Source organism: Phacochoerus africanus, chromosome 2, assembly GCF_016906955.1.
Source record: "Phacochoerus africanus isolate WHEZ1 chromosome 2, ROS_Pafr_v1, whole genome shotgun sequence".
NCBI lineage: Eukaryota > Metazoa > Chordata > Mammalia > Artiodactyla > Suidae > Phacochoerus > Phacochoerus africanus.
The window spans coordinates 73294488-73319376 of NC_062545.1; the positions used below are offsets into that span (position 1 = coordinate 73294488).

Consider the following 24889-nt stretch of genomic DNA (forward strand, 5'->3'; position numbering starts at 1 on the left):
CAGATCATGTCACTTTCAAACGTGCATTAATAATTTCCAGACACTTATGCTTTCCTGCCATTTGTTATCTCTGAATTTTAGGCTTTCCCTCTATGAAATGGGTTCATCAACAAATGTCCCTCTTTTCATAGGTGACTATGTGGAAAGAAAGTTCTATAAGAAGTAAATTGTGAAGAGCTATCTAAGCATTTATTATTGTTGCTGCTATTAGGTCTGCCTGAAATATATAAAGTACTTAAACATTCACAAACTTATTAATAAACTGGACTAATTATAGTGGACAATGGTAAGAGGGAATAAGAACTTTAAAACCAACAATAACACTTTCACTTAGAAATGAACAGATATTCAAACCTATAAACTATTAATATCTTATACGGAACTAAGTTGAACACCTTGGAAATATCAAGTGCCAGAAGAGGTCACCGTAATCATCGGATATGGTGGGACCTCAGGTATGGCAGAGGCGTGCTGGCAAGAAGGATTTCATTAAGGTACAGAGACAGTGAATGGGAGGTTAAGAGCCTGAGTTCTGAAGTTCAAATCTCAACTAACCAGTTGTATGACTATGGGCAACAGTAATCTTTCCTAAGCCTCAGTTTTTACATATGGAAGATGGAGAGAGTGACAGTATCTTCGAGAAGGATTACAAAGAAGAGACAAGTGAATTACTTACCACAGTGTTATCATCTTCATCATCCTATATACAAGGTGAGATTTTATGAGTGGAACGAGACCAGGAGTCCTCCATGTTACAATGTGCTATTAACCCTTAGCCATGGTAGTGAACTCTAGCATGTTTTTGAAAAATGCAACAAAAGGGGTCTACTGAGGTCATATATTCTACCAGGTCCGCACATACCACTATGCTGCTTAGAAGTCAGATATGCCTGAAGGAGCTGTGGTTCCCTGAGCCAAATGTTAGCACATGTTCAAGGTACAAGTCTTCCTTTTTCACTAACCACTCTCTGAATCACCGAGAATTCCTGGGTTATACTTTTGAATTTTAAATTTCATATCCAAGTTTCTCATGCCCTATGTTTCACATCCAGTAAAATTTGTCTTTCTTTTTTCAAATGGAAATGTCATAAAGCTTAAGATGTGCATGCATACATGCATATTTTTTTTCTAATTTGCAGTGAGTGAAATCTTGCTAATATGGAAGCTAAAGAAGTTAGAATAATGAAACACTAAGACAGGAGTCTCTTACAATAGTATATAACATGTTAAATGATGGTGGTGGTCAATGAAGCAACTGCTTCACATTCAATATATCCTGCTGAAATGAAATAACTGCGTTTTGAGGAAATAAAATCTAACCTTTTTTGAGATGTCCTGCTAAATGAGTCAAAAAAACCTTAATTCCAGATTTATAAAATTAATCAAAATAATTCAACTGTGCAACCATCTTCCTATCATAGAGAATTTAATAATGCAATAAATTTCTGGATCTTGGATATGACAGACATTCCTCCCCCATGCCCTGGAATCATGCCCACTCTTTCAGGACATGGAAAGCCCCTTCTTCTGGGGAAAGGCTGGGTCCAGCCACCTCAGCAAGAGCTGCTTCTTTAGCCTGCCTGCCTTGTGACAGTGCTACCTGCCAGCCAGAAGCATCCTGGTGTCTACTGGGCTGCTGCAAATTGAACAGACTGTGAATCCAGCCAGAGGATAAGAGGTTGTTTTAATTGGCTAAATCTGCTATGTACTAAGCGTATGGCCATGCATTTGTAGCCAAAACACTAATCTAAAAAAAATGTCATGTACAATTTAAACACAAAACAAGAATGACATTTTCACTCGTCAGTTCTAGTTTTGCCATGAGGGTTTTTAACCTAACATTTTATAATGACTGCTAAATCCTTACCTTTGCTGAAGTAGAATTTTCATGGTATACTCCTTGTACCAAATCCATAAGGGCACTTGCTAAAAGTTCCACAACCTAAAAAACAAGCAAAAAATTAAAAGAAACAATTTAAAAATGTATCCCCATTTTTACCTCAGAATGCCACAGAAGGCTTAGAAGCAAGACAGTATTGTGCTTGATTAAAAAAAAAGGAGGGGGGGTTATGTGCTAAGATCTTGGCAAATGGCACTGCCCACCTGGATGTTAGAGCTGTGATCAATTATTCCAGCCATAATTCAAGCAAAAAAAAAAAATCTTATAAGCAAAGCATTTAACTAATATATGTAAAAATCCAGTAATGGCCATATTGAACATAAGCTTAAATTTCAGGTAACTAATGAAATCTTAACCCAATTTATTTTCTGAATGTTTATTTCCATCAGGTGGATACTTTTTCAAAATCTCCATTCTGGGAGCCATCACAATGCTAATTTTCATACCTTATACAAAAAAAAAAGCAAAAGCACTAGAATGGTTAACTTTTCTTATGTGTTCATTCTGATGTACTAAAAATGCACTGTGGATGAATTTGGTGTAGGGTCCCTGGGTCAAATGTACCATAAATACTGAAAACTTTTACAGGACTGTAATATTGAAATTGTATTCATCAAACCTGTATTATTTTCAAGGCTCAGGCTATTAAAAAAAAATCAAACAAAATAAAAAGCTTTGAACTTGTTCCAGAATGTAAAACAAGCAGAAAACAGTAAATGGTCTCTTTGGAAATACTGTACAATTTAGAGTGGTTTGCATAAACCCTCTTAATTCAAGAGGATAAAATAGTGGTATTTATTATTATGTTCAATGTAGCCATTTCAAACAAGAATTGCTCAAGGCAACCCTATCCACTTCTTACGAAGTCTAGTATCTTGTATATTTAGCTTCCTATGTTATGCAGTCTGATATCAGATTCCCACTCTCTGCTTCCTAAAATTTAGCTCAGTTCTGATTGAATTAAAGGATTTTATTTCAGCTTTTATCATTCTTGTAATTGAAGACATTATTAAGCCAAAGGATACAGATCCAAACAACAAGATACTTCAATCTCAGGTAACTTGGCTTTAATAAACATTTTCTTATGGGCAAATTATATTAATTTGTAGAAAGAGTTGCTTTAAAAATTTTAACACATGAGCATTTATCTCCAAATTTATATTTACATTCATACTGCATAACACACACAAGGCTGCTGATACGGAAATTTTGCTGATTAAAGGCATATTTTTTTCTAGCTCTGTAGATGGGTTAATCTGTAAGACCTATATGAAGTCTTTTTTTTTTTTTTTTAATCGCATTGCCCTTTAGGTAACCAAATACTTAAGAAATATTGTAGCAATATGAGCTGCAGAGGAACTGCAAGGACAATGATCCTACAGTGTTACCAGATGTGTTGAGTTATTTAAGCAGGGAAGAGAGAAAACTGAATGGATTTTTTTCCCCTGAAGGTATCAGATAAGCTCTATTCCCAAATCCAGGAGGATAGAGTATCGCCAATAGGTCTATGAAAGACTGTAACTTAATGCACAGCATCAGATTGGATTACAGTTTACACATGCAACATCCCAAGATCCCTCTGATGGCTGGACACATAATACAGATCAATCAGTCACTAAGAAATGTTATGGTTTTGAAACAGTTTGAGGTCTGAGACCAGCAGTGGCAAAGTGAACAGGGATTTACAAAGAGAAGTCTGACACTAAATCTCAAAATGATGGCATGAACTTTTAACAATGGATCTGGCTTTGGATAACCAGAGTGTTCCTTTACTTCCCTGAAATTCCAGGCCAAGAAGAGACAGGAAAAAACCATTTTATTCTCTGATTCTTTTTCTCTTACTACAATTAGCAAATAGAAGTAGACCTGTACTTACAAATTTATATTTATAAATGACCTGTACTACTCTTGCTTTTTGCAGAATACAACTGCATTGCCAAAAACAAGCACCAACTAAAAAGTTCTGGACCTCCTTGGGATAACAAGTCCAGGAAGGTAAGAGAGTATGAAAAGCAGGATAGCCTAGGGGAGTTGAATGTGTCTCAGACAAGGTAACTTACCCAGCACACATGTAAATGTCTTTCCATTGCCTGAAATGTTTACTTTTAAAATTATATCCCCCAAAAGATATGTTTAAGTATCATTCTCCTTTAAAATCGCAAATATTTCTAGGAAGACCACAGGGCTACCAGCCATACATAACTTTAACAAGACCATTTAATAATCTCATCTTTTTCAAAATCATTATACGGCTTACTACCACAGCCATTCACCTGTTTAGATACCTATTGTACTTAAATATAGGAAATTATTTGCTTAATAAGATTCCCCCCACCCCTCAGATTCTTGAGGAATGATTTGTACAAGTAACCCAAAACCGGATCAAGGATAATAGCAGCCAGAGGAGAATCTAGAGCCCAATTGCCAGACTTCCTGAGATTAAAAGCCCTGACCTCAGACTTGGTGCTCTAGACCAAGCCATGAGACCCACCGTGAGAAAGTTTCAAGGACTTCTGTTCCAAGCCCAGAGGGGCAAGCAAACACTTCCTATGAGAAAAAGAAGATAGGCTGAAAGAGCCTCCATGTCAGTCATTCTCAGAAGCCCAACAAATTAGAGGCCATAATGAAACAGAGTGAGACACTAGGAGGGAAAAGATCTAGGGTCTACTTCAAACCCTACTACCAATTTCATTGGGAGAGTTGGGACAATCAATTAAGTTCCCTGAGTTTTGGTTTTCCTCGACTGTGAGCCAAGGGAAGATGCAAAAGATAATTCCTTAAGGTCTCTTCCAGTGCTAAGAGTCTGAGCTTTCTAGGAATGCATTAGTATTTAGAATTAGGCACGTAAATTAGGTAAACTTTTTTTTTTTTTTTTGGTCTTTTTGACATTTCTTGGGCCGCTCCCAAGGCATATGGAGGTTCCCAGGCTAGGGGTCAAATAGGAACTGTACCACCAGCCTAGGCCAGAGCCACAGCAACGCTGGATCCGAGCCACATCTGCAACCTACACCACAGCTCATGGCAACGCTGGATCCTCAACCCACTTAGCAAGGCCAGGGATCGAACCCGCAACCTCATGGTTACCAGTCGGATTCCTTATCCACTGAGCCACAACGGGAACTCCTAGGTAAACTTTGTTGAGACAGCTTTGCTCATGCTATTATTTTTATCTGTTCTCTTCACATGGACCTTCTCCTCTATCTAAACTTTGCTGATTACTTTCTGTGAAATTTTTTGTACCCAATCCCCCTTGGTTCCAACATGTGGAATCATAATGAAATCATTTCCGTTTTTAAGGCATTTCCACTTTTTCAAACATAATGACTGGTAGCCTATTCTACTAACTGGCAAAGAAGGCTTAGTTGGGTCAATTAAAGGTCACTTTGGTAAATTCTGTGTCTTGAAGGGTTCTAATGCTTGGGAATAATCCATATATACTGAGTTCAGAATAACATCAGGTTTAAGTGCAAAGCTGCATCAAACAAGTAATGGCACTAGCTGACCATATCAGTTTCTTCGCTAATGAGTAAATATGTGGAACACTTAGAAGACAATCTGGAACAAAGTGTCAGTGAGTGTTAACTTATCCTCTATACTTTTATATGTACAAGTCTTGGATTGATGAGGTCATAGTATGGAAACCAAGATTAAAGTGTGCCCAAATATTTTGGAAGGAAGTGGGTTTTAATTCAATAACAGAAAACATGAAAATATTATTTTAATCAAAATCAGAGATCTCTGTAACGTTGACTTGGATCCCGCAACAGCATTGCAAATTATAGGACTGTCATCATCAATATTATAAAGTTTACTGTACCTGCCTTCAGAGCAATCAAATAGGAGATAGGTTTCTCTATTTCTGCACTTACGGAGGTTGTGAGAATAGCAGAATTGCTTGCCTGTACAAGCAAATGCAAAAATGCTTTTTTCTACAGTTTATGTTATGTGTCTGAATTTGACTCTAGTCCCAATCTCCTGATTAACACCTTAGATTTCAGTGACCCGGAAGTGGTAACCTCTCACAATGTCAGTGTTAGGAGCTGATTTCTCTTCATTTTTGTTTTTGTTTTCTTTTCAGGGCTACATCTGTGGCATACGGAAATTCCCAGGCTAGGGGCTGAATTAGAGTGGTAGCCACTGGCCTAGGTCACAGCCGCAGCAAAGCCAGATCCTTAACCCACTGAGCGAGGCCAGGGATCAAACCTGCATCCTCACGGAGACTATCAGGTTCTTAACCTCCTGAGCCACTATGGGAACTCTTCCACCTCATTTCTGGCTACCAGGGAGAAGGATGCATAGGAAAGGAAGTGAACAGTGCACATCAAATTGCTGTTCCCAAGCAAACTGTTGATCTCTTCTATATTAATCACTACCCTCTCATCAAAGATATGGAATAGGTAGTATGCAGATGCATCCAAACCTTAGCATAATTACAGAGCTGATATAACTGACCTTTGGAATTAATTTCTTAAACAGTTAATTTACAGAACAAATTTTACCAACCTCAGGAGAATATGGTAGTTGCTTCATTCTTTATCTTTTGGGGAGGGTTACTGCAATTCAATGATTTTTCTTAAAATGAAAAACTAAAGTAAGGCATACCCTCACAAAAGGTGGTTTGATTATTATGCCCTGAGCTATAATAAAATTCTCATCTTAAAAATGAGAAATTGAGAGAATTAGGAGGTTGTAAGAGAAAAACAATGTCCCAAAACCCCCCTCACTTACACTGCTTATACAAAGATATCTGCAGCACATTCTTAAGGAAAAAAAAAGCTGGTTACAAAATAGAACAACAGATAGGTATTTTTAAAACAAAAATGAGGAGTTCCCTGGAGGCTCAGTGAGTTAAGGATCTGGCATTGGCATTGCCATGGTTCTGGTCACTGCTGCGGTGTGGGTTTGACCCTGGCTCATGCCACAGGTGCGGCCAAAAATAAATAAAAATAAAGTCAATCTATGTGTCTGTATATACTGAGAAAAAGTCTGAAAAAAGAAACGCCAAATATTAATAATAATCTCTAAGTGATAAGATTCTAGACGATTTTTAACTAAAAATTTTCAACTCTTCTGAATTGCTAAAATCTGTAATTGTTTAAATCTATAATGTATTATATTACTTCCTTCTATCATTATCTTGCTTTTATGATTAATAAATATACTTCCCGGGGAGGGGGGAACAGGAGGAAGCATACCTTGTTTTAGTTTTAGAAAGGTTTCAAGCTAAACTGTGTCCACAAACTGATTTATGGACTATAACCAAGCAATAGTCCATGGATTAGGAAAAAGAAGATAAGAAAGTGATGGTAAGCATTCTGTGTCGACAAGTTCTGCCTTTCTCAACAAATGTGATTCAGGAGTCTACTGTCATTTTGCATCCGACAGATGGAATAGACTCAACAGAGTTAGAGACGTTGCACTAGTAAACCAGACCACTTTGGTTTGAGCAAAGGAGTGCCTATCCTAAATTTAAAGTAAAATGCAGTTGAATCTTGAGAAAAATGTTAATTATAAACTAATGTAGCTCAATTGAAAGTCAAACCAGCATAAGCTGGGTTGTTATAATAAGGCAATGTAGTTGTATTTTAATTCACTTAAAACCGGCTGCTATGTACTTAATTTGTTTGGTATATTAAAACTGTGGAGGCTATTACAGATTTATAATGTCTTTCAAAAACTTGCACTGAGAAGGTTATTTTAATGACGTTTTCTTACTACAGCTTGAAATGACAGGACAATATGTGATCCATCACTCTATTTGGGGGGCAAATGAACACACAGCCCCTCGGCCTTCAGTACTCTTAGCAGCTGCTAGCAAAGGAAACAGTCATGTGTGTACACGCATCTGCAGTGTTGACAGGATTAATTACACACAAATTTATTGCACTCCTCCCCCAACCCCCAAGAACAAACAACAATGCATGAAGCAGCAGCAAAGGTAAAACACCTTTATGGGAGAGTTAATATTCATATACATATATACATCTTGGGAGGAAGAAAAGACATATTTAGTGTAAATATACATTTTTTTTTTTACATTTTACAATTTACTTATTTTCATTTATAATGATTTTTTTTCCATTATAGCTGGTTTATAATGTTCTGTCAATTCTCTACTGCACAGCAAGGTGACCCAGTTACACATACATGTATATATTCTTTTTTCTCACATTATCCTTTTTAAAAAGCTTTGACATTTGAAGGGATATTGTTCAGTTTTTTTTTTTTTTTTGGCACAAAAACTATATTGTCAGTGAAAATGTCTTACAGAGAAATACTTTTATAGATAAAAAGATGCCGAATAGCCTGCTAATGATAACCAAAGAAGATTTACTCCTCAGTTCCTCTTCATACAAATGGAGCACAAAATATCTGAGAGATGCTTTTAAAGATGGAAAGATTTACTTAGTAACTAAGGTAAGGTAGAGAAGGACTGGTAAAGGAGTAGTGCTCTCCCATAGAGGCCAATAATATCTAACATTTGTAAAGCACTTTATCATTTACAAACTGGGTTTAGGCAATCTATCTGCTTCCAGGTGGATTCAGTCCCCAGTGCTCAGCCAGAGCTTCCAGGCTGGCAGTGTCGGTGGAGAAGCAACCTCTGAAGAACACAGGGAGCAGCAGCCGTGGCCAAATAAGGGGTGAATCTACTCACCCACCACCTGGGCACAAACAACCCAGATGAGTCCTAATCTGCATGCTGATTAATATAAATGAGTGGCTTTAATAAAGCCATTGATGGAGTCTATGAAAGAATGGTTCTCTCCATTCCTTCCTACCAGACAAGGAACAGGTTTAATGAAGACAATGATGAAAGGTCTGTTGCAATAAACACACCACTAACTCACAGGAGTTCTGGAAGAAGCTTCTAACTTGGCTTTTTGAAGGGAGCCTTTTCAATGCTGCCAAATGTGTAAGGCCGTGCTTATTTGTGGGAGGGATGGCAATCTGTTCTAGAAAGCTGGAAGTCCTTTCTGGCTACGGGGGAAGAGCAGAGAGAGAAATGGCACTACCAGAAGGACAGGTGCAGCAAAAACTAAGCAAATTGATAATCTTAATTTTTAATTTAGAACAGCTGATACATTGGTTTATAAACTCTAACTACTGGTAACATTTGTCAAAAAGGGTTCAAGCAAATTCAGTGAACTACAGAAAAGCATAAAACACAACTAATAAAACTTAAAAGGAAGAGTCTACAAGTTCAGGAAAATGGCTTGAACATGAAGTGCTGAAATTTAATATTATATTGGCTAGTGCACTTGTTTCATAAACATTTGCTGATAGCCTACAATGTACCTGGCACTGTAGTAATGAGACTAGCGAGGGCCTTACAGAGATAAAGACAATTAACTTCTCTTTGCTCACTTAGAGGGTTAATACACAGATGAGCTGCATGACTGTGGGTCAGGACATAACTTCTTTGGGCCTCAGTTTGTTTATCTAGGCGAGAGATAGCTGTGCTTTATCAACAGTAAGCCTCATGATCAGATATACCTAAATGTGCAGGTGTATATGTTTTTTATTCATAGCAATTTTAAGGAATAGTTAACAAAAATGTAGATTTCTTCTACTAGCAATACAAAAGTAATCCGAAAAAGCTGTTCACTTTTTGAACGAAGGTGTATGATTCTTAGCCTCATTTGTCACTGAATAAATGACAAACACTGTTTATTCACTTAAACAACAATTAGGTTCCTGAAAAAGTGGCAGTTTATTGTCTTTCTGGGCTGCACCTGCGGCATATGGGTGTTCCCAGGCTAGGGGTGGAATTGGAGCTGTAGCTACTGGCCTACACCACAGCTACACTCGGTGGATGAAGGATCCGGCGCTGCCTCGAGCTGCAGCATAGTTGCGGCTCGGATCCCATGGTGCTGTGGCTATGCTGTAGGCCAGGAGCTGCAGCTCTGATTTGACCCCCAGCCTGGGAACCTCTATATGCTGCAGGTGCACCCCTAAAACGAAAACAACAACTTTTTATAAAATATAAAGGAAAAGGAGATGCTTTCCAGCAGGTTAAGGCAAAAGTTCTGTCAAGTATCTTGCATTACTACCAAATTGTATATACCTGCTGAGGATTGAATGCTTAGTCTTGAAACAAAGCAATTCTAACATTGTCATGAAGCAGTTAGTTGCTTTAATTTCTACTTTCTCCAACATGGAAGTTCCTGCACATGAAGTCTCCTGGACTCAGGATGTTCCACATTAGTATGCTCTGTACTTAATGACAGTTACATCTTGCTGTTTTGTTTTTTTTTTTAATTATTTCACTTAAGTATAGTTGATTTACAGTGTAGTTTCTGGTGTATAGCAAAGTGATTCAGTTATTCATATTTTCATATTCAATTATGGTTTATCACAGGATATTGAACATAGTTCCTGGTGCTTTACAGTAGGACCTTATTGTTTATTCATTCTGTATATAATAGTTTGCATCTATTAATCCCAAACTCCCAATCTATCTCTCCCCCACTCCCATCCTCCTAGGCAACAACAAGTCTGTTTTCTATGTCCGTCTGTTTCTGTTTTGTAGATAAGGTCATTAGTGTCATATTTTAGATTGCACATATAAGTGAGAGCATATGGTATTAGACTTTGACTTACTTAACTTAGAATTATGATCTCTAGATCCATCCATGTTGCTGCAAATGGCATCATTTCTTTTTTATGGCTGAGTAGTATTCCATTATATATATAAATATATGTCACATCTTCATTTATCTGTTGATGGACATTTAGTGTAATGTCTTGGCTAGTGTAAATAGGACTACTAGGAACACAGGGGTGCATGTATCTTTTTGAATTACAGTTTTGTCTGGGAGTGGGATTGGTGAATCATATAGTAGTTCTATATTTAGTTTTTTGAGCAACCTCTATACTGTTTTCCACAGTGGCTGCACCAATTTACATTCCCACCAACAGTGTAGGAGGGTTTCCTTTTCTCTATGCCTTCTCCAGCATTTATTGTTTGTGGATTTAATTCTCATTCTGACAGGTATGAGATACATCTACTCATTGTAGTTTTGATTTGTGTTTCTCTAATAATTAGCTTTTTGAGCATATTTTCATGTGTTCTACCTTGTTTGGATTGGACTTTCTCTGAAGAGAATGTCTGCCATCTCAGGGATTTGGACTACACTTTTCCCCATGTAGCTGATAACCTCCATTTTGCTTTCACTGCTTCTTCTTTTCAGGGCCCACTCTGATGCTAAATGATGTTTGCTAAGTGTGATTTTACTGGAAAGTTAATCTCACTTTTGAGAAGTTCACAATGCGAATCTTCAGAACATTAGAATTATAGTAGAGTATTTCATTCAAATGAAAGGATGCTGCTAGCTAGAACACTGCCTAGTAGTACCTGCTTTCAAATTTTTTTTTTCTTTTTTGTTGTTGTTATTGTTGTTGTTGTTGTTGTTGCTATTTCTTGGGCCGCTCCCGCAGCATATGGAGGTTCCCAGTCTAGGGGTTGAATCGGAGCTGTAGCCACCAGCCTACGCCAGAGCCACAGCAACGCGGGATCCGAGCCGCGTCTGCAACCTACACCACAGCTCACGGCAACGCCGGATCGTTAACCCACTGAGCAAGGGCAGGGACCGAACCCGCAACCTCATGGTTCCTAGTCGGATTCGTTAACCACTGCGCCACGACGGGAACTCCTGCTTTCAAATTTTTAATTGTAATCCATAGTAAGAACTGTATTTTATCTCATAACACAGAATATACATATATGCATATGTATAAAAATGAGTGAGAAGTTTCATAAAACAAATGTTTCATTATTGTTATTTTCTTTTGTTTTTCATTAAAAAAGTGTTGATAGTAATTTACTCAACTGATTTCACCAGCCACCAGTAAACAGGAGATGATTTGTAGTTTGAAACACTATCTTATGCTGAAATATGTCCTGTAGAGCTCAGACCTTGGTTAGCCATCTTAACTGCAAATGAAACCCCCAAATTTTTGACAAACATTGTTATTCTGAAATATATTTGTAAAGGTGTTACTTTCTTTATCATTTTATACCCCAAACATGTAAATTAACAGTGTAAATAGAGGCAAGATAAAACAGAATCATTGAGTACTACTGGGTATGTTTTATTAGGGTGCATATCAAGTGTGTTGGTTTCTATCACTGATGTTGACTATTAGCTTTAATCTTTTTATTAGATTCATGAAAACAAATTGGTTTAGATCACATTTGGCCAAAGAGTTAAAAACTTCAGAATTGTTCTGGGATTCGCACATACATCTTGCAAATTCCAGGGACACCACGTCCTTTGGGTAACATAGTTCACCTTGCAGCTCATCAGTTCCTCTTCAAATTGGGCCACACTAAAAGGCACATGTTTGTAATTTAGAGATATCCCAAGGTCTGTACTTCAAAGCAGTCACAGAAATAAAAGCATGACTCATATGCATTAAAATCCATGCACCTGTATAAAAATTGTATTTCTTCCAAAAATTTTTGCAGTTTTTCAAAATTTGTGATTCAATGGAATTCTAAAAACAACTGACCCTACTGGTACTGCATTCTGAAAAATTAGGTAATCCTTTTTGTTCCCTCCTTAAACAAACAAACAAACAAACAAAAAATGTAGTAGAAACTTGAGGCTAGTGTATTTACCCTTGAATCAAATAATGGATACCCTTGAGTTAGAAATTCTTCAATCTATAAAGATATACAGTTGGTATTGATTGATTGATTGTGATCTACTCACCCCTTTTTATTTTTTTATTTTTTGGCTGCACCGTGCATATGGAAGTTTCAGGCCAGGAAGAGAACCCATGCTGTAGTTGCAACCTGTGCCAGAGCTGCAGCAATGTGGGATCCTTAACATGCTGCTCCACATGGGAACTTCCACAATTGGCTTTTAATTAATTAATTAATTTTGTTTTTTTAGGGCCACAGGTGTGGCATATTGGAAGTTCCCAGGCCAGGGGTTGAATCGGAGCTATAGCTGTGGGACTATACAACGGTCACAGGAATGCTGGATCTGAAATGTGTCTGCGACTTACACCACAGCTCACGGCAATGCCAGATTGTTAACCCAATGAGTGAGGCCAGGGATTGAACTCACATCTGCATGGATACTAGTTGGGTTCATTTCTGCTGAGCCACAGCAGGAACCCGTACACAGCTGGCTTTTAACATGATATCTCGAATTCCCATAGTGGTGCAGCAGAAACAATTCCGACTAGTATCCACAAGAATGCCGGTTGGATCCTGGCCTCGTTCAGTGGATCGGGGATCTGGTATCGCCATGAACTGTGATACAGGTCACAGACACAGCTTGGATCCCCAGTTGCTGTGGCTGTGGTGTAGGCCGGCAGCTATAGCTCAGATTCGACCCCCAGCCTGGGAACCTCCATATACAGTGGGTGTGGCCCTAAAAAGCAAAACATAAATAAATAAATAGATAGATATCTCCAATGCTTAGCACATGCACACAAAACTTGTGAACTACCAATACTGTTTCAATATGTGAATTTGTTGTATCAATCCTAACTATTTCAAAACAAATTTGCACAGTTAACACTTTGCTCAATTACTATTTTTAGAAATTTACATTAATATATTATGGCTTTTTAAAGTACTTGAAAAAATGAAGCCATATAAATTTCCGACGGCACAAATCTGCCATAAAGGTGAATTTCAATAATTTAGATTGCTGAAGTATGCATGTCAATCTTAAGATCTCAGACATTTATAAAATATTTTGGTTTCTCTATTACATCTCTAATCTTATTGACCATTTTTCTTGATTCCTATTTCTTCATATTTAATGTTATTTTCAGAATCTGGCTATATGTTATTCCTTCAGACTCTTTCTTACAACACTCAAAATTGTAGAATACTGGAACTGGAAAGGCGGTAGGGGATGAAAATAATATTTTATAGACGAGGAAACTAAGAAAACCAAGTTGCTTTGCTTAGTAGTTATTTTTCTAAAATGTTTTATAAAGCTTTATTGATGTTTGTATTGACATGTTTAATCCAATATTTAAAAACTCCTAGTTGTTTAAAATATTACAAATTCTAAGATTGGTAACCGTAAAATTACTGGCAAAAAGGATATTGTGGTTCTTTGTTGGTTTGTTTTCTACTTTAGTTAAGCATGAGGATTTTGGAGGCTGATTGACTAGATTTAGACAGCAGCTCTACCATTTATTACCTCAAGGAAATTATTTAATCCTTTCCTCTGCCTCAGGAGAGATTAAATGGGTTAATACACAAATAATACACAGTGTCTATTACTTGAACACTCAAAAACATAAGCTATTATTTTTTAATGTCTGGTGGTAATTTTAATAAATATTCTATACTATCAAGTTTCTAATCTCATTTCTATGTTTTAAATTATAGTTGGTTTACAGAGTTGTGCCAATTTCTGCTGTACAGCAAAGTGACCCGCAGTGTAACATATATATACATTCTTTTTCTCATGTTACCTTCCATCATGTTCTATCACAAGAGAATGAATATAGTTCCCTGAGCTATATTCCTCATACCTATCCATTCTAAATGTAGTAGTTTGCATCTACTAACCCCAAACTCCCAGTCCATGCCACTCTCTTCCCCATCCCCCTTGGCAACCACAAGTCTGTTTTCTATGTCTAATCTCATTTCTATATTAAGACATTAGATAAGCAATCTGGAGAAAAAGATTTCAACTGGAATTCTGAGAGATAAAATGAGCTGTCCAATATTATATGATTAAATTTTTTTAAAAAAGGTAGGGATAGGAATTAGGTCCATACACTTCAACTTCAGGGCTATTTCTACTTTTCTTTGTAACTTTTTATGTCATCTCTGTGGAGTATAAAATTGATGAATGTTATATAGCTACATACATTATGAAAACTGAAGTGATCCACAAGAGTGGAGCTGCTTAGTAATGAAATAGTTAACTTGATATTCTAAACAGGGAAACTGTCCTTTGAAAACTAAAGATTAGATGCAGAGATACACAGTATACAGTTTTCGTGTTTACTTATATCTGACTTGAACGAAGACAATTAAACCACATGAATAACAACAACTTAATTCATTTTCCAAGATTCCTAAAAAGAAACTTCCTTGGCACAGCCAAACTTTCCAACAAATCCACTTTAATGTCTTCAGTTTACAATATCAGAAATGACCTCAGGGTCAGGCATTTGTCAGTTAATGACCGGCTGGGCTAATGGCCTTCAGCTTTGCCTTGGGCACGCCGGTCTTCCAGTAGGTCATTAGCTGCCAGAAAAGGGCTCTTCCTCAATCACTATTGCTAAATAAATAAAATTTGCTTCTGGGTGAAGGCCCCTTAAGCCAATTTTGGCTTAAGGTGAATTTTCTCGTTGAGTATTTACAACTCAGAAGATTCCAGAAAATGATGGAAATGCTAAAACCAAATTTAGATCAATGTAACTAATGAAAAGTAGTCACATGGATCCTTTAGGATGCTCTTAAATTTTCTTTTGCTTATGGTGTTCAAATTCAGTATTAATCTAATATAGCAGATTACAAATGCACTGCATTTTGGAATTTCATCTATAAGCAAATTTTTTGGAGCTCATTCTACATTTTCCCAACATAAGCTTATAAATGGTGGCTAGATTCCCAAAATAGCCCACGAAAAGCTTGGTTAGTCCATAATGTTAGAAATATCATGTACTTGTAATTAAAACTAGGATACAGGAGTTCCCGTCGTGGTGCAGTGGTTAACGAATCCGACTAGGAACCATGAGGTTGTGGGTTCGGTCCCTGCCCTTGCTCAGTGGGTTAATGATCCGGCGTTGCCGTGAGCTGTGGTGTAGGTTGCAGACGCGGCTCGGATCCCGCGTTGCTGTGGCTCTGGCGTAGGCCGGTGGCTACAGCTCCGATTCGACCCCTAGCCTGGGAACCTCCATATGCTGCGGGAGCGGCCCAAGAAATAGCAACAACAACAACAACAACAACAAAACTAGGATACAAAACCACAATCTTACAATACCTGCAATTAAACAAAATAGGAAAATAAAACTAAGTAGGAAATTTTAAAAAATGACCTTTAAATTTGATGGTTTAATAAGGGAAATTTGGTTTAATAAGAGAATGAGGGAGTTCCCATTGTGGCACAGCAGAAATGAATCCAACTAGGAACCATGAGGTTGCGGGTTCGATCCCTGACCTCACTCAGTGGTCTAAGGATCCGGCATTTCCGTGAGCTGTGGTGTAGGTTGGCGGCTACAGATCCTATAGTCTAGGAACCGCCATATGCCGTGGGTGCGGCTCTAAAAGGACAAAAGACAATAAATAAATAAATAAATAAATAAATAAATAAATAAATAAATAAAAGGATGAGGGTGGAGACACTGGTTCTTTCTTATGCCTATTTCATTTCTTTTCTTTTCTTTTTTCTTTTTTGTCTTTTTAGGGCCTCACCCACGATATACGGAAGTTCCCAAGCTAGGGGTTGGATTGGAGCTGCAGCTGCTGGCCTACACCACAGCCACAGCAACATGGGATCCAAGCCGCCTCTGTGACCTATACCTCAACTCACGGCAATGCCAGATCCTTAACCCGCTTATCGGGGCCAGGGATTGAATCTGTGTCCTCATGGATGTTAGCTGGGTTCGCTATTGCTTAGCCACAACAGGGGCTCCCCAATTTCTATTTTTTTTTTAAATTGAAGTGTAGTTGATTCACAATGTTGTGTTCATTTCTGTTGTACAGTTTTATATACATTATTTTTAAAATATTCTTTTCTGTTATGGTTTAACACAGGATAATGAATATAGTTCCCTGTGCTAGACAGTAGAACCTTGTTTATCCATTCTATATATAATAGCTTACATCTGCTAACTCCAACCTCCCACTCCATCCCTCCTCCAACCTGCTCCCCCTTGACAACCACAAGTCTGTTTTCTATGCCCATGAATCTGTTTCTATTTCGTAGACAGGTTCATTTCTTTTTGTGGGCTTTTTTGTTCTTTTTTGCCATTTCTTGGGCTGCTCCCACAGCATATGGAGGTTCCCAGGCTAGGGGTCCAATCAGAGCTGCAGCTGCTGGCCTACACCAGAGCCACAGCAACGCGGGATCCGAGCTGCGTTTGCAACCTACACCACAGCTCACAGCAATGCCGGATCCTTAACCCACTGAGCAAGGCCAGGGATCGAACCTGCAACCTCATGGTTCCTAGTCGGATTCGCTAACCACTGAGCCACGACGGGAACTCCAGGTTCACTTGTTTTGTACATGAGAGTCTACACATAAGGGACAGGTAGGTATTCTATGGTATTTGTCTTTCTCTTTCTAACTTACTTCATTTGTATAATCTCTAGTTTGATCCATGTTGCTACAAATGGCATTATCTCATTCTTTTTATGGCTGAATAATACTTCTTTGTGTGTATATACCACATCTTCTCTATCCATTCATCTGGAAATGGACATTTAGTTTGTTCCCCTGTCTTGGCTATTGTAAATAGTGCTGTTATTTCATTTCCAATTATAATATAATTTTCCTTTTTATTAACACTTGGGTATGCCAAGCTTTACTCTGTTCTTTGACTCCAAATAAAGTTTCTTGAAAAAAGTAAGGAGAAGGCAAAAAGTTGGGTGGAAAATTTTCCCCAAACAGCAAATAAAAGGAGAAATGAAAAACTGGAGGCAAAGAGTTGAAGAGGATATATACATTTTGGGGACTGCCTGATGTGAAACAAACTGAATTGTGAACAGTAAGAGACAAAGAAAGGAGCACTGTGTACAAGTCTACTAGGTGAAGAAAGGATGAGAAGATGAGATGTGGGGTCCAATTGCTGAGGATGAAGAGGAGAGAATCAGTTGCTCATCTGTACAGTACTTTTGTAAACTATGAACTTAGGAGTTTTCTTAAATAGTAAAATCATTAAAAAAACAAAAGCAAGAGTCCAGAATAACTCCAGTTGGAAAATTGATTTTTTTTCTCACTCTGGCTGTGGAGAAATGAAAGTTTATGTCAGTGAAATAGAGGTAAAAAAAGCTGGTTTAATTAATTTTAATTCTAGAAAATGGGGAAAAGGAATTACAAAAGTAGAGGTAGCCAAAGTGTGAAATAAGATTGCCATAATCAGCATATTTCACCTCTCACAGCCAATCATGGTGTGGGGTTCAACTCTACCTATTTCAGAGGGTTTTTCTCTTTTAGAACATAGGCTTAAAAGGGGGGGGGGTTCTTTAAATGCCAGGCATATGGAAGAAATGCTTCTCTTGCTCTTTTTTCTTGTCATCAGGTTTTTGGTATGACACAGAGATTCAGAGGAGTGTCCATTTTGCATGATGGCATTTGACCTTCCTGTGCCAAAAAGATACTTCATTCCATTGTTTTATGGCATCAAAAGGGTTAAAGTTCAAGGTTCTAATGAGATAATTACATTTTAAAAGAAAATAATATTTCATCTTATTTCTAGTACACATCTCAAACATTTATCACTTTAAAGATCAAGGAAGCAGACTCAATATAAATACAGTACATGGCTATATTAGTAAATGGTAAGAAAAAACTAAAAAAATTAGTTTTGGGATTTTGAAATTGTAATATGACACCCCACTTCTGCACACATTTACCCTAGTCATGAAAATCTACACTGAAGTGCATTATATTAAGAACATTAATCCTCGGTGTCAAACTAAAGGGCTAAAAGATATTAATTCAATAATTTCCATAAGTAAAATAATGACAAAACTGTAAACATACAAGATCACAATAATTCCTATTTTAAATGAATATAATAGAAAACACTTAAATTTCATAGGACAGAGCATGTTTTTAGGTTTTCAGTTTTTTTAATTTTTTTAAAATCTTACAGCTGCTGCTGTAAGTCCAGGAAATGGATCTGAGCCACAGCTGAGACCTAAATTGCAGTCATGCTGGATCCCTTAACCCACTGCACCAGGCCTGGGATCTAACACTTACCTCTGCAGCGACCCAAGCTGCTGCAGTCAGATTCTTAACCCATGGCAGGAACTCCTTCACTTTTCAACTTGTATTTGAAAGTAAAACTAACATAACAAATAAGAAAAACATAAAATAACCAATAGCAGGCTCTTTATTAAAAAATATAGATGGAATAGAAGGAAGAGATTTATGTGCCTAAATTGAGCATATTTATACAAACAAAATTCTTCCTTGTAAACAACATATTTATGCCTTTAGGAAAACAAAGTTAACATAAGGAAATACATCAGCCATGTAAGGAGTACATCTGCGCCACTGGTTATTTAGAAATATAAATCAGTAACGCTTAATAGAATGGCCCCCAGGAGTGACATGTCAATGTTCTAGGCTGTTTAGACAAGACCTAGGCTAATTCACAGTCTCCCATCTGATGTATAGTGAAAGATTAGAGTCATCAGGCTCATCCATTAAATGAAAATTTACTACAAATATTTAAAAAATAACATGGTGAATTAAATTCTTTAAATACCAGGGTTATTTATCATTGCACAGATGATATAAAACACTTTTTTTAAAATTTTAAAGATGACAAGTAGTAATGTGCACAGTCTTATTTGCACTGTGGCTTAGTCCTAAAATATAAATCCAGTCTACAAATAAACACAGGGACCAGAGAAAATGTGTAATGGTCAGCCAGATTTCTAAATTACAGTGCTTTTCCATGTCATGATTTTCCCTCAATTATTCAGCATGTCTCACTGACAGCTTCATGCTCAAACACTAAAATTTTAGGTTCTGGCATGACTGCATCATTTCAACGTTCAGTAATGTTCTACATGAACACAATATAGAGCAGTTTATTTCAACAGCATCAGGGAATTTACAGCTTGAAAAGAGGCATTATGAGGTCTTTATACAGTGAAGTACTAAAATAAAAAGTTGTCCTTAGGTTCTATAACTGAAAATGAATGAATAATCAAGCATTAATTTTTTTTTGTCTTTTTGTCTTTTTTTAGGGCTGCACCCACAGCACATGGGGGTTCCTAGGCTAGGAGTCTAATCCGAGCTACAGCTGCCAGCCTATGCCACAGCAATGTGGGATCCAAGCCGTGTCTGCAACCTACACCACAGTTCATGGCAATGCTGGATCCTTAACCCACTGACCAAGGCCAGGGATTGAATGAATCTACAACCTCAGAGTCGTTTTCGCTGCACCATGACGGGAACTCCTCAAGCATTAATTTTTAAACTCACTCTTGAATTCAAAATCTTGTTAATTCACACTTATGTGACTACAGCTATAGTAGTAAGAAGACAATTACCAGAGGATTAATATACCAATTTTTATACTTAGTGATACTTAAAAATCTAAGTGTTACCTAAGGCAATTACTTTGAGGACCCCTAAGGTCTTCAGGGAAAAGCCAAAGGGAGAATAATTGACTTTGCTAGTTTTACCCTTGGCAATTATAAAACAGAAACCTTCATCTAATGGTATGCCCCAGGAGAAGTATAGTGATAAACATATAATACAGAAATTCAGACAAGAATCCAGTAGCAAAAGAAAATGGGAAATCGGTAAAATGAAAAAGTCATAAAAAATTAAAGTTGCCACAAATATGCTAACTTTAATTGCCAAGATAAATATATACCCTCAAAGAAAAAGCAGGCTGTTATGGTGAAAAAACAGAATAGTACATATAGAAATCTGTGTTACATTCTGCCTGCTCCCTTATTGCTGTGGTCTCTATGCTGTTACTGTCAACAATTTTTCTTTCTTATAAAAGAAATTAAAACATCATTAAATAGAAATCTAACTTTACCAAGACATTAACCATATATATGTAGACGGCATAAGAAAACTTAATACTGCCTCAAAGAAATATTTATCAACACCTCTTCTTCCCCTTCAAAAATCCCCTATTGTACTTAAGCTTCTAGGAACTCGTTTAATAAAACTAGTCCTCTTCTGAGATAAAACTTTACTTTCCTTCTTAAAGAAAATATTCTAAGGGGAATACTGCCAAGTATTTAAAAGAAAGGAACTGGTTCTAAATATGAGAGATTTGTTTTATCAGAGAAATCTTTGATAAAGCACTCTAGTTATTACCCTTTACAGTCTAATCTGTTTACTGTTCACATGGTTTGGAAATCATCTATTATGATTAAAAGACGGCTACATAAGCCCACATTTGTAGAAGATCAGTTATGGACCCCTGGACATGGTACTCAAGGTCTTTCACAAAAACTTAGCCAGTTGGAGCATCTTCTGAAATTGACATTGTAGAGCCTTCAATGACCCTTTGAAGAAGAATGTGAAAAAAATCCATATTTTGGATGAATGGGAGGGTTGCAAAGAATAAAGGCTTCAATTCAACTACCAAATTCAGAAAAAAATATCCCATGGCTTTAAAAAGGAAAACAATTCCTCACCAAAGGTTGACAAATTGCAAATCTAAAGGTCCAAACCTGTGCAGAGACCATGAAAATACAGGGCTCACTGGAGGGGAAGGAAATGCTTGATCATTCTTATTTCAAGGAGGAGCTTCAGGCTTAACTGTTGCTTGGATATGCTAAGCATTTTCTTTTTTTTTTTTTTTTTGGGTAAATGAAGTAGTGCTACTGAAATCCAGTGCCTAATGGAGCAGATGGTGGAGGTCTTAGACTCTGGAACATTTATAGTGATGCTTCTGAATGCAAAACACCAAGAGTGGATTTCACAGGCTGTGAATCTGATTTGATTTTGATGGGAATAAAGCCTCCATTTTCTCTGAAGTCAAACCACACCAAAAGAAGGTGTGAATGATACAAGCTAGCTAAGAAAAAAGAACATATTAAATACTATCCCCATAAAGTGAAGTGGTTAAATGAGTACCTCTTTGTGTCATTATAGCATGTTAATAATATTTGTACTTAGTATCCCCATCTTAACCTTATATATAAGATTTCATTAGAATAGCTTAAAGTAAGAGTTAAAACTAATAATTAGAACAAACAGATAGAAATTTGTTTAAAGGCAATAAGCTTTGTTTTTTTGGTTTGTGTCTTTTTTTTTTTTTGTCTTTTTGCCATTTGTAGGGCTGTTCCCGTGGCATATGGAGGTTCCCAGGCTAGGGGTCGAATCGGAGCTGTAGCCGCCGGCCTACGCCAGAGCCACAGCAATGCGGAATCCGAGCCACGTCTGCAATCTACACCACAGCTCACGGCAACGCTGGATCCTTAACCCACTGAGCGAGGCCAGGGATCAAACCCGAAACCTCATGGTTCCTACTCAGATTCATTAACCACTGAGCCATGACGGGAACTCCTGTTTGTTTCTTTTTGTTTTTTACAGTAGGGGCCAGGGTGAGGGCTAATTACTGAAATGTGGACCTAGCTGGTATGTCCAAAATATCTCTTCCTTTCTGGTATGTGGGTCTAACCCATGAGTGGCCAACGTGTGTGGCTAGAGCTAGTCATTTGCAGCTCAAGACACCCAAAAATCGTATCAGACCTGCACTTTCTGAGGCTTCCTTCCTCCTTCTCCAAGATCCAAAGTTCAGTAAAGACAACAGCGGGTATGGTGAAGAGGGAAGATGGACAATTCAGGTCAGAGAATGGCTCCCAGATTGAAATTACTTATTATTCCATTTTATATGGCCAATTCATTTCTTTCCTTAGCTTCCTTTTGAGGTGAATATACCCTATATATTAAAGGTATCATACTATTTTCTCCGTAAAAGTCAGCAGGTCTGTCTCATAAAAACATGTGCTAGCCAAAAGTGTTGATGGCAAGGTAAGGCAAAATAATACTTAACTTCCAGTATCTAATCTCTGCATCTTCCAGATTTTTGGCTGGCCACATAGGGACCCATGATAAAGTTTACATTTCTAGTCTCCCTGACGGCTAGGTGTGACTATATCATTAAATTCTGGCGAAGAGAATGTAAGCAGAAGGATTTCAGATAACTTCTGAGAAATGTCTTTAAAGTGGTGATACTATGTAATTTATCATCCAAATGGGACACTTCAGAGTAAAATGGAATGCTAAAATAATTAAAATTTCATACTTCAGGCAACTTGTTTATTTATTTAACTAAAAATCGATTTTATTATATTGGGGGACTTGTTAACTAGTTCTATTCAAAAACCATTTTCAAAAAAGTCCAAAATAAATAAATATAACATATATCCATGTATGTTAAAATAAAAAAGAACTTCTTTATATTATCTTAATATTAAGAAATAGCCAACAGAATAATTATTCCTGGTACATATTCACATACTTTATCTTGTTTCTCAGCCCTGTCTGTCTCTAATATTATACCACTGGCATTTTGTGAAGAATGTGTTCTTAAAAACATGACATTTAAAAATAAAGCTGCCAGCAATATTATTCATAATTGCATTTTATAATTAAATTTGAAATTATTGATATTTTACATTGATTCTTATTAGTAGACCATAATATTGTTGATTAAGAAAAATGCTCTTTCTGTAAGTTCTGAATTACTTGGTAAACTCAGAGCAAATTTGCTAAATGGAAGAGATACTCAATTCTATTTTTTTCATATTGAAAAGTATAACTATTCCAGTCCAAATATTTTCAAGGTACTGTCTTTTTGCTTCCTTTGGAGTGCCTTTCTTTGACACATATTTTTAAAGACAAAACTTGTCAAATAAATTGACTCTAAGATTCTTTTGAATGTTTTGTCAAAATTAGATGCTGCAAAATCTAGGCCTTCTCAATTTCATTTCATTCATGCATGTGTATAATTTATTCAAAATAGGAGCACCTCCAAAAGATTCTTCCTGCAATGTGAGATATTCCAAATCATAATCACAAGGCCACAAATTGTACTCTTGTAGAGCATATGAGTTCTTACTACTTATTTTGTTCAACTTCTTTGCCTCTGTAGGGGAAAATTCCAGTGGAACATTTGTTTTCATTAATTGCAATTCTCTAAAAACTTCTTGGAGTTCCCATCGTGGCTCAGTGGTTAATGAATCTCACTAGGAACTATGAGGTTGCAGGTCTGATCCCTGGCCTCGCTCAGTGGGTTAAGGATCCAGCGATGCTGTGAACTGTGGTGTGGGTCACAGACGTGGCTCAGATTCCTCTTTGCTGTGGCTCTGGCGTAGACTGGGCGGCTACAGCTCCGATTGGACCCCTAGCCTGGGAACTTCCATATGCTGTGGGAGCGGCCCTAGAAAAAGCAAAAAAAGACCAAAAAAAAAAAAATTAAAAGCTTCCTTTGGTGTTTCATTTATTGAACACTTGATTTAAGATTTCCAATTGATTTTGAACAAAATGTCACCAAAATTTGATGACCCATTTATAACAAAGTTCAATACCATTGTTGGGAATTAAAGATTTCTAAAATCTGACTGATGATAGGCAACAAAGAGACACATACTGTGGTGTTGAAATACAGTTTTTTACTCAACATTAGCTATATACCCAAAATCTTATAAATTTTATAGCAATAGCTTCTATTTCAATTAGTACAATGTTGATGCTTGTTTTGATGCAATTATGAATTATGAGTATGCCTCACCCAATTCCAATCACTCCACAGGTTTCTCAATATAGTCAGATGACCATTTTTTAAATCACAACACTGTGTGTGCTTCACCTAAATCTGTAATTGCATTATTATTATAAACTAATATTTTTTATCTATGCTGAACTTTTAAAATGAATTTCCAACCTCACTCATAATGGCTTTACCTTTGATAGAATATTTTTACCTTGATTTCATGAATGGATGGAAAAAGTATACACATATATACACTTTCTTCAATTACGTATATTAAATAATCATCTTCAAGAAGTCTTCCTAAAGTAACTACTAACTTTGGAACTAGCTCCTGATACTTTTTCTGCAGATTTGACTCTTCTTGTTTTCCTGTAGTCAGTGAGACCACCATGGCCTCCATAGTGGATAGTAAATGTCAACAAACATTTTATGCAAGTTACAAATTCTTTATCGACTTCCTTCAGAAACAAAAATTCAGTACTTTGAAAACTTAAAAATATATACTTTTACTTTTTTGAGCTTACTGATGCCAAAAGGTTTACTGCAAAAACAAGGTACTGCCAAACAGTAAAATAA

The 24889-nt window shown here is 36.9% G+C and overlaps 1 protein-coding gene across 1 annotated transcript in view; it reads right to left on the minus strand.

Moving 5' to 3' along the window:
• PDSS2 (decaprenyl diphosphate synthase subunit 2) overlaps positions 1 to 24889 on the minus strand; it is a 259758-nt gene that overhangs the window by 80288 nt on the left and 154581 nt on the right. Inside the window, exon 4 of the mRNA XM_047761927.1 lies at positions 1868 to 1942. Coding sequence (XP_047617883.1) covers positions 1868 to 1942 — 75 coding nt within the window. The remainder of the gene's footprint in view (positions 1 to 1867; positions 1943 to 24889) is intronic.